At 32.7% G+C, this 13,250-nt stretch overlaps 1 protein-coding gene across 2 annotated transcripts in view; it reads right to left on the bottom strand.

The window, feature by feature from the left end:
- The window catches only part of LOC129744755 (uncharacterized), a 429,246-nt gene that overhangs the window by 71,283 nt on the left and 344,713 nt on the right, over positions 1–13,250 (bottom strand). For both annotated transcript variants that reach the window (XM_055737450.1, XM_055737451.1), the window contains 3 exons: positions 8,658–9,597; positions 1,234–1,379; positions 864–1,074 (listed from right to left, as the gene is read on the bottom strand). In XM_055737450.1, the coding sequence (XP_055593425.1) occupies positions 864–1,074; positions 1,234–1,379; positions 8,658–8,802 (502 nt within the window). In that variant the 5' untranslated portion in view covers positions 8,803–9,597. The remainder of the gene's footprint in view (positions 1–863; positions 1,075–1,233; positions 1,380–8,657; positions 9,598–13,250) is intronic.

The following is a 13,250-nucleotide window of genomic DNA, read 5'->3' as shown; positions in this document are numbered from 1 at the left end:
TATGGTCACTTAGGCCTCTGACATGATCCCAAGGATCGCTTACTCTGTGTCCTACTCTGATGATTGCTGGTCGAGAAAGGAGATCGAACCAAGGACCAACTTTGGCTCGACCCTAGAAGGATCATCTTCGGTACCGATGATATCCGTTGTTTTTGGCGCGCATAATTGCCGTTAAAGCCAGCAGCATGGCGATGCTTTTACTAGGTCCTTTTTTAAGCTTATGGTGGTTCAATTAGATCTTCTCGTTCCAGAACAATCTTCTTGCACCTAATCAATGATGTTAGTAGGTACTATTCACAAATCAGTGTTGGATTGATTCAACCATATCAAATAATGATCGATTTTGCTGCGTTGGATTGCAAAATCATGAATTTTTTCAAACGGCTCTGAATAGTGCTATGCTTTTCCTTTTTTTAATTATAACAAGACTAAAATTTGTTTGTCCTTAAATAAAACTGAGTTTGAAAAGCAACCTTTTGAAATGAATATTCTTAAAATCAGAATCTTAATCGTTTCCCTCCTCAAAATTATCCTATGATTGAGAAAAGTATTCTCATTCAATGGTTTTCAACAGTTCAAATCAAAATAGGATAGAATGTTTTGGAAGGTGGAGAAATTTCTTGGATCTTCCAGGTTTCAAAAACTTTTTGTTTGGGAGAAAAAAGAGTTCATTACATTCTAATTGAGTGAAACTACCAAACAATTGGTCCTACCGATTGCGGTAGCTAAACATCGTCTAATCACCACTCTAATGTCATTGGCCGGTCATCGCCAGCAACCAATAGAGGCAGTAGCAGGTAGCAATACTTTCGAAAATGTCAAAGTTGACCGGAGTTCACCGGGTTGTTGTTGTTGACACTTACCGACAACTTTGAGCTCGACAAACACCGACTGGACAGGATGCACGGAAAGTTGACACTCGTACAATCCTCGGTCCTCCTCCCGAACGGCTTTGATTCGCAGAGCCCAGTGGCCCATGTGCCGGATGTGCTCCACCAGAAAGCGCTCGTCACTGCTATAGGTCGATAGACCCACCGTCAGCAGCTGGAAGTCCCTTCGCCGGACCCAGGATACCTGTCAAAAAAGTTACAGCGGATGGAGAATCTTTGTTACTATCTGTGATAACTCAATTATACTTGACTGGGTTTTGCACTTCACTATTTTTACTTACGATATTAATAATTTGAATTTTTTCATTATATGATTGTTGTTGATATTAATTTTAAAACTTACCAATGCCGACGATTGGGTGAGTACGGTACAGGGAAGCAGCGCAGTTCCGCCCCGTTGTGCAGTGACTTTTGTGTTGTTCCGGGTGGCGAAATATCCCAATGACGATGTCGGTGTCAAATAATTTGCCGAAGCTGGGTTGCCCAGGTCTGTGGAAAAAGGTTGGCCAAAAATAGAACAGAAAAAGTTGAATTGTAGTGAAAGCTAAATAAAGCGCTAGCTGAACTGAGATGAAAGTTTAATTAATTGCATTTGAGTCAAACAGACTCTTGCCTTCTTGAACTCTGGCGGTGACGTTTGAATAATGATTCGTTCGCAGTTTGGGAGTTGACACTCCAGTAGGTATGCAATTGTTGCTTGATTTCACTGGGAATACGTTTGATTCAGTTAATGACCTTTAATTCAAAAATATGAGTTAAATAAACTTCATCTAATTGAACTGTTAATGTAGCAAATTTCAAAGAGCTGTAATGTTATTGATAACTGCAGTAACTGCAGTCGAACTGTTCTCAGCATGTCTGGCAACAAAAGGAATTAAAAAACAATAGGGGAGAATGGGAATACTTTATCCTTTTTTCTCATTTTCGTTATATCTTTTATGTAAAAATTAGCAACTCGCCGTCTTCTGATTTTTCTGACAGCGGATAATTTCAAGTTTATATGCTCCAAAAGTTAGAACAATAGATGAACTCATAAATAAACTAGAAACGTTTTCGTGGCACTAAAAAAATTGTGTTATTTTTAAGTTACAGGAGATTTGAACCTTTACTAAAGGAAACTTGATCCTTCATTCAGGGTGCCCAGACCCTAGGCAAAAATCTAGTGGAATCTGAAAATAAAAGGTCCGTTGACTTTTTTTGCCATATTGGTTCTTATCAAACGAACACACACATATAGGATCTCTGTGAAACTTCATGTTTTTTTGAAGAGATCTAAACTATACTTAAGACTAAAGCGTACATCTTTCGAAGATGTAATGGCTAGCATTTTACTAATGCTCACACCACTAACCCACAGAAAGAGCACTATGTATGCCGTGACCGAGACTCGATCGCATAACCTCTGGCTTAGAAGACCTGAACGCTATCCTCTAGGCCACAGTCGACAGCCAAGTTCTTCAATGAATTAAAATCTTTAACATGAAATATTCAGAGACATTCTAAAGCATGGGTGGCCAACATTTTAAACAGGCGGGCCAAATTTCAGAAATGAGATTGACTGGCGGGCCACAAAAATAAATTGTTCTGGAATATTAAAAAAAAAAATAATAACAGATTTTTGAAAACGCTATGGAAAACACATTTGCCTAGGTCACATCAAGTATAGATTCATCTTAGTAATAAGTCATTTTTGTTTCTTGCATATTTCTAGTAATTTCGCTCCATTTGAATTATAGTAGAAATAGCTATTGTGCAATACGAAATGAATTATCCCTCCCAACTTATGTATGTTTTCAAGGAATTTGAATCCTCCTCGGTTGATTCATCTCAAAAATGTCAAATCGCGTGACTATAATTGACATCAAGTCATTTTTATGGTCTTCAAATTAAAAATGAAATGACCACCCATTTTCCAAAGTTTTCAAGTTCATCGTTCTCCTTAGAAAAATTTGATAGACAAATCAGGAAAAACTTCAGGATTGAATTGTTGAATAAAGTAGCGGTCACAAGCGTTTGACATTTAAAAGAAAAATTATTTCTACAAACTTTAGTTATATCATGAAAAATATTGATTTTACAAAGTACAGACCTTAACATCAACTCAATACAATTCTTCAAATTTCCCAGTATCTCGATTTGACAAGTGTATTGGGGAAGACTTCTTTAAACAGGATGAATACGAATTTGATTATTTTAAAATCATTGCACCTTCTCTAAGTAAAAATTTTGCTAAAAAAAGTCTTTCTTCTAAGACATTTGTCAGTACCAAACCGGTTCTGGTTCAATTCTACTACCCAACTGTAAAATCTGTCGTAGTTTTCATTATTGATGTACACAAATACAAGGCACGTTGCCAATTAAAATATATTTGGATTCGTTTTAATTTTGAAAAATATACCCTTTTCTGGAAAGCTATTAAAAATTGGATAAATTACAGAGCAAATTTTCTGTATGTTAGATAATTTGCAAAAGTTTTAAATTTTATGAATGAACGAAGGTTTTGAAATAGAATTCAAGTTACGAATAGTTGAAGTTGTTGTGAAAAAATCATTTTAATAATGATGTTGATATGGTCCGGTGATTTTTTTTATTTGAAACGATATTGATAGGTCCTTAGCGGATATCTTTCTGAGGCTATCAAATTCCTCAATATTAAAACTAGAGTCTGCTTGAACGTTCTTCATACCAATAATCTGTGGTCACTAATCGAAAAACATTGAAAAATGTGTGATGGAATTTACAGGAAATGTGTAAAATACCTTACAATTTTGATAATTTAAAAATTGTAATTGTATTCGTTTTTTTCAGTGGCGGGAATCTTTTTTTGTTAAATTATATGAAACTTTTGAGTAAATTAAGCCAAATGATTCTTCATGTTTTAAATAATATTCGGTGATATTTTTCAGATTTTTTTAATTATATTCGGATACTTCTTCGAAAAATGTATGGATAATTACCAAACATAACAATTTAAAAGCGTGTTTTCTCAAAATTAGTTTTTGAACACTTTTATTCATTTGGCATTTGACATTCATTTAATAAAATTTCAGATATTCGTTTTGAAATTAGCTAGTGTTGATCCAGATATATGAAGAATAAGAAAAGTTCAGTTCTTAAAACATGTCTTTTTCAAAATAAGCTTCGCGGGCCACAAAAAGTTGGTTGCGGGTCACATGTGGCCCGCGGGCCATGATTTAGCCACCTATGTTCTAAAGCGATGTTAGATATAGTTGAATTTTATCTATTAAAATTTCTAGAAATTGAAGAATTTATTTTTTTTAAATATATATTTCTTAACCTTCAATATCTAATCAAAATCTGAATCCTTGGTAAAGGGTGTCCAGTATGAAATTGCCACACACAAAATTGATTCACAAAATTCGAGTTTTCATCCGATTGCCATCAAATTTTCAGGGATTAAAAAATAACTTTTAATCTTCATTTTACCATACTAGATGGTGCTGCTTCATAATTGTTCCTAAGGTAGATATAGACATATATAGATATAGATATACATATAGATATAGATATAGATATAGACATAGATATAGATATAGATATAGATATAGATATAGATATAGATATAGATATAGATATAGATATAGATATAGATATAGATATAGATATAGATATAGATATAGATATAGATACAGATATAGATTTAGATATAGATATAGATATAGATATAGATATAGATATAGATATAGATATAGATATAGATATAGATATAGATATAGATATAGATATAGATATAGATATAGATATAGATATAGATATAGATATAGATACAGATATAGATATAGATATAGATATAGATATAGATATAGATATAGATATAGATAAAGATATAGATATAGATATAGATATAGATATAGATATAGATATAGATATAGATATAGATATAGATATAGATATAGATATAGATATAGATATAGATATAGATATAGATATAGATATAGATACAGATATAGATTTAGATATAGATATAGATATAGATATAGATATAGATATAGATATAGATATAGATAAAGATATAGATATAGATATAGATATAGATATAGATATAGATATAGATATAGATATAGATATAGATATAGATATAGATATAGATATAGATATAGATATAGATATAGATATAGATATAGATATAGATATAGATATAGATATAGATATAGATATAGATATAGATATAGATATAGATATAGATATAGATATAGATATAGATATAGATATAGATATAGATATAGATATAGATATAGATATAGATATAGATATAGATATAGATATAGATATAGATATAGATATAGATATAGATATAGATATAGATATAGATATAGATATAGATATAGATATAGATATAGATATAGATATAGATATAGATATAGATATAGATATAGATATAGATATAGATATAGATATAGATATAGATATAGATATAGATTTAGATATAGATATAGATATAGATATAGATATAGATATAGATATAGATATAGATATAGATATAGATATAGATATAGATATAGATATAGATATAGATATAGATATAGATATAGATATAGATATAGATATAGATATAGATATAGATATAGATATAGATATAGATATAGATATAGATATAGATATAGATATAGATATAGATATAGATATAGATATAGATATAGATATAGATATAGATATAGATATAGATATAGATATAGATATAGATATAGATATAGATATAGATATAGATATAGATATAGATATAGATATAGATATAGATATAGATATAAATATAGATATAGATATAGATATAGATATAGATATAGATATAGATATAGATATAGATATAGATATAGTTAAGCTTGCCAGATTGCCCGGTTTTATCCGGGTTTGCCCGGATATTTGATGCAAAATTTCGAGAAAGTCCGGTCCGGCCCGGTTGCCCGGATATCGTGAAAAAAGTCCGGATATTGCCCGGATTTTTCCACAATTTTCACAAAGAAACCAAAAAAAAATCAAAGTTTTTGAGTAAGTTTCAGCAAAATCGATTATTGGTATGGAAATTTTCAACGGTTGTTTCAAATAATTTCGCTGATTTACTTTTATAAACCTTTGAATATTTAAGTGTTCCAAAAAGTTGTTGGAAGTCTGCAATTACATTAATAAAATATCAATTTCGATTTTTTTTTGCATTTTTTCTTTGCTTTTATATATAATAACACCTAAATTTTGCCCGGTTTTTGCCCGGTTTTTGCCCGGTTTTTGGATTTGAAAAATTGAAATCCATGCCCGGATTTTGCCAGGTTTTTTTGGAAAAAATGCCCGGAATTGCTAGGCCCGGATGGGAGTGGAAAAAATTCTGGCAACCTTAATATAGATATAGATAAAGATATAGGTAAAGATATGGATATAGATATATAGATATAGATATTAATATAGATATAGATAAAGACCCTCCACACCCTCTCATCCTTTATATCTATTTATATATTTATAGTTTTGAATACCTCGTAGTCTAACTCAAATATGTTTCTCGAAAATTTTTCACCTACAACACTTCAGTTTTCCATTATTCAAAGTCTAAAAAACGAAAAAAAAAACATCCTTCGGAAAAAAGATTGCAGATCAACTACGAAATTCACTTAGTGTACAAAAAAGCTGAAGTGAGAAGCTATATGTTGTACATAAGTATATAAATATTTTTTCAATTTTTTCAAGATCATAACCACAAAAAAATATAAAAAGGTGGTGTAAAAACTGTACTTTTCAATCAATAAACCATCAAAATTGTTTAAATTACATTAAAAAAATTTGAAAAGACGATCATATTTGTGCAAAGTTTTGCTGCGCTAATGCTATTACACCACTAGAATCGGTATGAAATTAGTAAATATATTCTGGTAAATATAAATGCATCTCAGAAATTTTGAATTAATTTACTAAGAAACCTGTGCTTATTTGTATGTTAGTGAAAAACAGCTACCTTTCAAAATCAATCTCAAAATGCGAAAAATGTTTCAATTACAATAACTTCTCAATTTTTTCAAAATTTATCTGTTATGACTAAAATTTTTTTGGCCGTTCTTTGATTGAAAAGTACGGTTTTACAACACTTTTTAACATTTTTTGTGGTTGTGATCTGAAAAAAAAATCAACAAATATACAATGATGTGCAACGTATAGCTTCTAACTTCAGATTTCTTGAAAACTAAGTGAAATTTTATGAGCATTCCGTAGCTGATCTACAGTCTTTTTCCCGAAGCATGTTTTTCGGATTTTTTTCCTACTCTATTAATAACGGAAAACTGAAGTATTGTAGGTGAATAATGTTTGACAATTATTTTTGAGTTACGTTACGAGGTTTCCCAAACTTAAAATTTTGTTAAAAATCGGCAGAGAAACAAGAGAGATAAAGCGTTTTTAAGCAAGGAGTATCAAATTGAGACTTAAGTTCTGATTAAGGAATTTTTTCCTGGGCTTTCAGGGTGCGTCCATAAAAAGTAATGATGCAAAATTAATGATCTCAAGATTTTATTGAGGGTTATTGAAGAAATTGAACAGGCTGCAAAACTTCCAATAGTGTCATATTGACACTCAATAGCGGATTATTGTAAATATTTTTGCAATATTTTTGGTAAGATTGTCTTTTCTATTCTGAATTTTTGTGGTCTGTGTTGTGAAAACATAATGTTCTTCCAACGTATAAATCTAATTAGAATTATAATTTACCGATTTTCCTAAAAGCTGATTTTGATGCAAATTATCATCCTTCATTGAATCAAGGATTCATTTTATGCCTAGATATTCTTATCGCAGGGATACAATGCTTTTTAAAACATAAATTTATCAATATCGAAAAATATGAATACATAAGACTACAACTATTTACGACATTATTCAAGAAAGTCTTTGAGTATTTCATACGACACATTTTAACTTATTTAACAACTTAGTTTTTGACTGTGATTTTTTTTCACTAAAACATTAAGAAATGGTTCAATTCACTTTTTGAAACTTTTTGCATAAATAACTGTTACAGCTTTCTAAAACAAACTATAAGTTTGTAATAGCTCTCTACAATTTTGAAATGAAGTTCATGTGTTTTTAAACTCAAAGTATAACATTCGTCATCAATAATAATTTATCATTTAGAGTAAATTTTAATGGAAAAATTTGAGAAATAAAGTGCACCGGTTTGCAAGTTAAAGGAGTCTGAATTTAGAGATTTCACTTCATACGGCTTTAAACCTTTTAGTGGTTGAAGTTGAAAATCTCCATGCGACCGAGAATTGAAGAAAATATTCCTCTTTGAAAATTATCACTTCTATTTAGCTTAATCTCATAAACACATAAGGGAATAAACATAAGGGGTTTTTCAAGATGCAATTAAAAAAAATCGACGTAGTTCTTTCAAACGATTGGTTAAAAAAGTGGCTCCAGAGACCTCACATGACACTTTAGTTATGAGAATTATTATATCCCACAATTGTTCATGAACGGTAGTTTTCCTGAGAATCTGTCAGTTTTTAGTAATTTCTTGTTAGTTTTAAACTTGAAAATCTAATTTGGAAACAAACGAACCAGTAAATCATTCTCAAACGCACCGTGGCTCCAGAGAGATTGCATAGCCATTATTAGTCAACATGATGCTTTTTTCTTGTACCATGAATAAAACAAACCCCATTCAAATGGCTGTTCAATTGTAACGAACCTGTTCCTACACAGACCAGCTACAAATTGCAGACGGTGCGGGAGCCCTGTTAACTGGGGGGATTCAACAATGCTTACCTGCATGTGGTGCTCCCATAGCGATGGTAAAAATTAGTATCACAGCTAGTAGATTCCGCCGTTGGATGCCAACCAGACGACGACCGTTGTTGTAACAGCAACAGCAGCAGCAAAATCCGTGGATTATGAACTTTCTCAAAGCCATAGCTTAGTTGCCAGAAGTTTTTGAGCGGGCTCACAGTTTGTTTTTTTCGCAATAAAGGTATCTGTACTTATGTATATGGTTAAACAAGTGTATGTTTAACGCTTTGTCAGCTCTCCGGTACTCATCTGTACTATGCTTAGAGTCGTTTTGCTTTCAACTCTTGGTATTTTTCAAAGTTTTTTTTTGTTCTCCTTCTGTTTTACATTACTTGGAAGTCCTCGGAAGGACGAATGCGAAGCTTGTGCGCTTTTGCAGACTATCCAGTAGCACTTCTCTGGGTGAATTGCCTTCGGCGAAGTTGCACCTGATTGTACCTGGGCGTTATTGTGTTCCACTTTCGTTGAGCATTTATTAGACCTGTCAACCGGAGCTAGAGAGTCTGATCCTGGTCCTGTAGAGTAGTGTCCTACCACGAATCACTTCTACATGAAAATCGGTAACAATACCTGCCTAGAGTGGGTGGACGCAAAAAAAATCTAGCCCCAGCAAATGACGTTCGTTCACACGACCGGTGTTGGGTCGAGTTGTTCCGAGTAGAGTACCTTAGTTTGCCTTAGGGTCTCTGAATTGTTGTGTTTTTTTTTCTCCCTAACTACACTAGACTTCTTCTGTATGCTGAATTGTGAGTTTTGTGTTGTGGATGAATGCTGCTGAAGGTACCTGTTCAACGAGGGCCATGAAGAATGTGAGCTCTGCAATGTGCAGCATAGTTTGAAATTGTCATTCCAGGTCTAGTACCTATCTGTTTACACAGCTCTATTTTGAATCCGCATGCATACGAATGTCGCTGTCGTGCTGTCGAAAGAGATAGAAGGAAAGAAAATTATTACTACCGTGATTTATGATTGTTTTTTTTTATCTTTTTGTTATCATGAAAATTTAAAATTCAATGTAAGAAAAAAATCTAATTTCAATTACATAAAGCAGTTGAAACGCTATAGGGTAAATTTGATTTAAACGAAATTTAATGCTTTACTGTTGATAATTGACCACACAATAATGTACCAATTTTTACCTCTTGTGTGTTTTCAACATCTTTAGGAACTGTCCAATGGATAAATCCCACACTATTTTTAAAGTTCAATGCAAAAAATGACTCACAATGCCAATATTGAGGAGAAAAGCATGCTTTAAAGTAAGGTTGCCAAATTTTTGTCAGCATGTATCCGCTCGATTTTTTTTAGATCTGACAAAATCCGAGCATTCCATTTCAAAATTATCAAATAAAAACCAGGGTAATATCCAGGCTAATTTTGACAAAACCCAGGAACAAAAAAAAAAAAAAAAAACTAGAATAAAAAAATTTCCACCAAAAATTATCGTATTTTTGGCTTCCAAAAAACCTTTGATGATTCGTTTTAAAATTTGCTCTAAAAATTTCGCTTTGAACGTATAAATAAAAACCCGATTTAATACACTTGACAGTGGATTGTAGCCTTTCTTACAGCCTGTAAATTATATTTGGGTATATATGGCACAAAATGAATTATGAGTTATGATTAATGAATTTCATACGCAGTAAATCCAAAAACAATGTAGGAAATAAAGATTCAAAGTTTTTAATAGGACAAAAGTATTTTTAATATTATCATAATTTTCATATCAATAACATTATTTGCAACTAGTTGGAGATTTTTGAATGACTAGATTCTGGAATATCTTGTATGATTCCGTTTCTATGACATTATAATCTAACTCAATTTACTCCTTTTGGAGTTACAGCATATGGTAACTTCAAAATGGAAGGGGTATAAAAATTAAGAATACTATTTCAAAAAAGATGCCTGACCATGTATTTTAAATAATTCAACCTCTCAAGTAATGGAAACAAATGCATAGATAAAATTATTGGATAAAATTTCAATTGCTAGAGAAAAATACGATACCGAAACGTAAAAAATCAGCAGAATTAATTTTAAAGATTAAAAATATTGAAAATTTTGAGATCGCAATATTTTAAATTTTGTCAATTTTGCCATTTTTGTCTGTTTTGACACTTTTTTCACTTTCGTCAATTTTGTCAATTTTATAATTTTTTTTTCTATTTTAATGTCAATTTTATCAATTTTCATTATTTTGTCAACATTGTTAGTTCAGTCAATTTTGTCAGTTTTCTCGATTTTGTCAATTTTGTCAACATTGTCAATTTTCATGATTTTGTCAACCTTGTCAATTTTGTCATTTTTGTCAATTTAGTGAATTTTCGCAATTTTGTCATTGTCAAATTGGCCAATTTTTTTCAATTTTGTCAATTTTCATCAATTTTGTGAAGTTGGTCAATCTTGTTGATTTGTCAATCTTGTCATTTTTTATGAATTTGGTCAATTGGGTCAATTTTTTAATTTTGCCAGTTCAATAAATCTTGTCAATTTTGTCAATCTTGTCAGTTTTATCAATGTTGTCAATTTAGTCAGTTTTGTCGATTTTGTCATCGTCATATTGGTAAATTTTTGTCAACTTTGTCAACTTTGTTAATCAAATCATTGAATTATGTCAAGTTTGTCAACTTCTTCAATTTTGTCAAATTGTTCTATTTTTTCCATGCTTCAAACTTTACTATGGAGGGCTTGGTGGCGCTACTGTTTGGTTGTCATTTTCCATCGGTCTCAGCAAGTGAAAGTTCGGATTGACTTCCAAGCCGTCATCGTTTTGCTAGACACCAACCCCAACAAAAGCAACGCAACAATTGCACGGGTTTTTCGATGCGAACGAAAAGTTTTCATCGCGCAACGTGAGATCTGGAGAGAGGAAGAGAAAAAGGAACATAAAAAAAACTAGCCCGAGAGCTTAAAGCTCGAGAGGATTCAGTACACCCATAGAAGAGGTTGCAAAAATCCAATGCCTATTTAGCAAATCTCTGTGCCGATAATGCCCTGAAATGTGCACTGTGCCGAAGACGGTATGTTTGAAAAACCGTAACTGGCATAAGGACTCGGCTCCCAACTAAAATGATGCATGACCACTACATTCAAGCAAAACAAGAAACACATTTTATGGGATTTCGTTCCTATTGGATAATTCATCCCAGAAACAAGAAAATAAAAATATAAACCACAGTGCCCGTAGGGAGAATCGAACTCAAATCACCAACCATATGGTCTTGCCAGACCGACATCTTAACCAGTGTACTATTCGAGCTTCATGAAGGAAGAGGGATATTTGTCATAGGCATTCTGCCATCACAAAAGAAACGCACGACAGTGGCTTCCCGGCGTTTGGCCTCCTTTCAAGGTATTCATTTGTCTTGCGATGGAAACGGGAAAGGGAACGGGAGTGAAGGAAACGGGAAACCCATTGAATGAGAACTGTGCTTTGCTTACTGCCTGCTATTACATACACACGCTACATATACACAGCTGCTAAAGCCGGGCAGCTTGGCCGGTGCTTGTTTGCCGGTGAATTGAAGGAATATATTCTTGTTGCTTTTGCTACATTCACACGCACAGTGCTCGGTTCGCTGGCTGCCTGGTGTTGGCCGATATTTATTTCCATCCTTTTTCGTCTTGTGATGCGATAGGGAGGGACGTGAAAACGTTTTTATTTTGTTTCTTTCAGACATACGCAATTCGGTCGCTCTAGGAGGTTAGTGCCGGTGGATGCAAATCGAATCAGCACCGGTCGCGTTATCTTCTTGTACCAATGATGCTATGTAATTGATTACACGCCATTGGCACAGAGGCTGAATTTTGGGTGTAGCATTTGTCCTATTGGATTCAATTTGCTTCTACGGGCGAAATTCTCTCCTGTCGTTCGTGTTTAGAAAAAGCTTCCTGAGCACGAACGGTACGTGAGAAGATGAGATGGTGTGCAAATATCGTTCGCGTTCCCGTGTCGTTTTCCCCTTCTCAGAGCAAGCTGTGATTGAGAATCTAACGATGGACTTACCATCACTATAGAAATATGCGATGTGAGGGTCTAGTCCTTAGGCTTGAGTCATTCAATTTCGGGGTTGTGCCTCATGGAGCAATCCCTTTCAAGAACTTTGATTTTGGGTTTAAAACCCAAATTTAATTTTTGGTTCCGGTTTTCCTAACGGAGGACTGGTATTATAAGAAATACACCTTCGTTCGTTTAATTTAGATTAAGACATCTTTGTTTGACTGGCATTTTTGTTTGTCAATCGATTGGAGGCGCCCTCTGTTTACCTTATGCGGAATTACACAGAATGAAAGCGTACCCAGTGCTTATCGCGCCATGTTTTCGATCATCTAGATTAGTGATTGCTGGTTGTGGCTAGCAAGCCAAATGGCCACGTTTTTTGGAGTGATGACTTTTGATATTTACTATGAAAAAAAAAATTTCAAACTATTTTGTATTTTTTTCTTTCTTTTATAGGTTGAAGAAGAAAAAAAATCAAATTTTTTCAAGTTAAAAATCATTTTTATTGTACTGCTCAGTTTCACAAAAACGTCGAGAACAAAGTTTACAAAAATTCACACAAATACACA

The sequence above is a fragment of the Uranotaenia lowii genome, chromosome 2 (genome assembly GCF_029784155.1).
Source record: "Uranotaenia lowii strain MFRU-FL chromosome 2, ASM2978415v1, whole genome shotgun sequence".
NCBI classification, from domain to species: Eukaryota; Metazoa; Arthropoda; class Insecta; order Diptera; family Culicidae; genus Uranotaenia; species Uranotaenia lowii.
The sequence above is the reverse complement of the archived record's forward strand: the minus strand, read 5'-3'. Positions and strand labels throughout refer to the sequence as shown.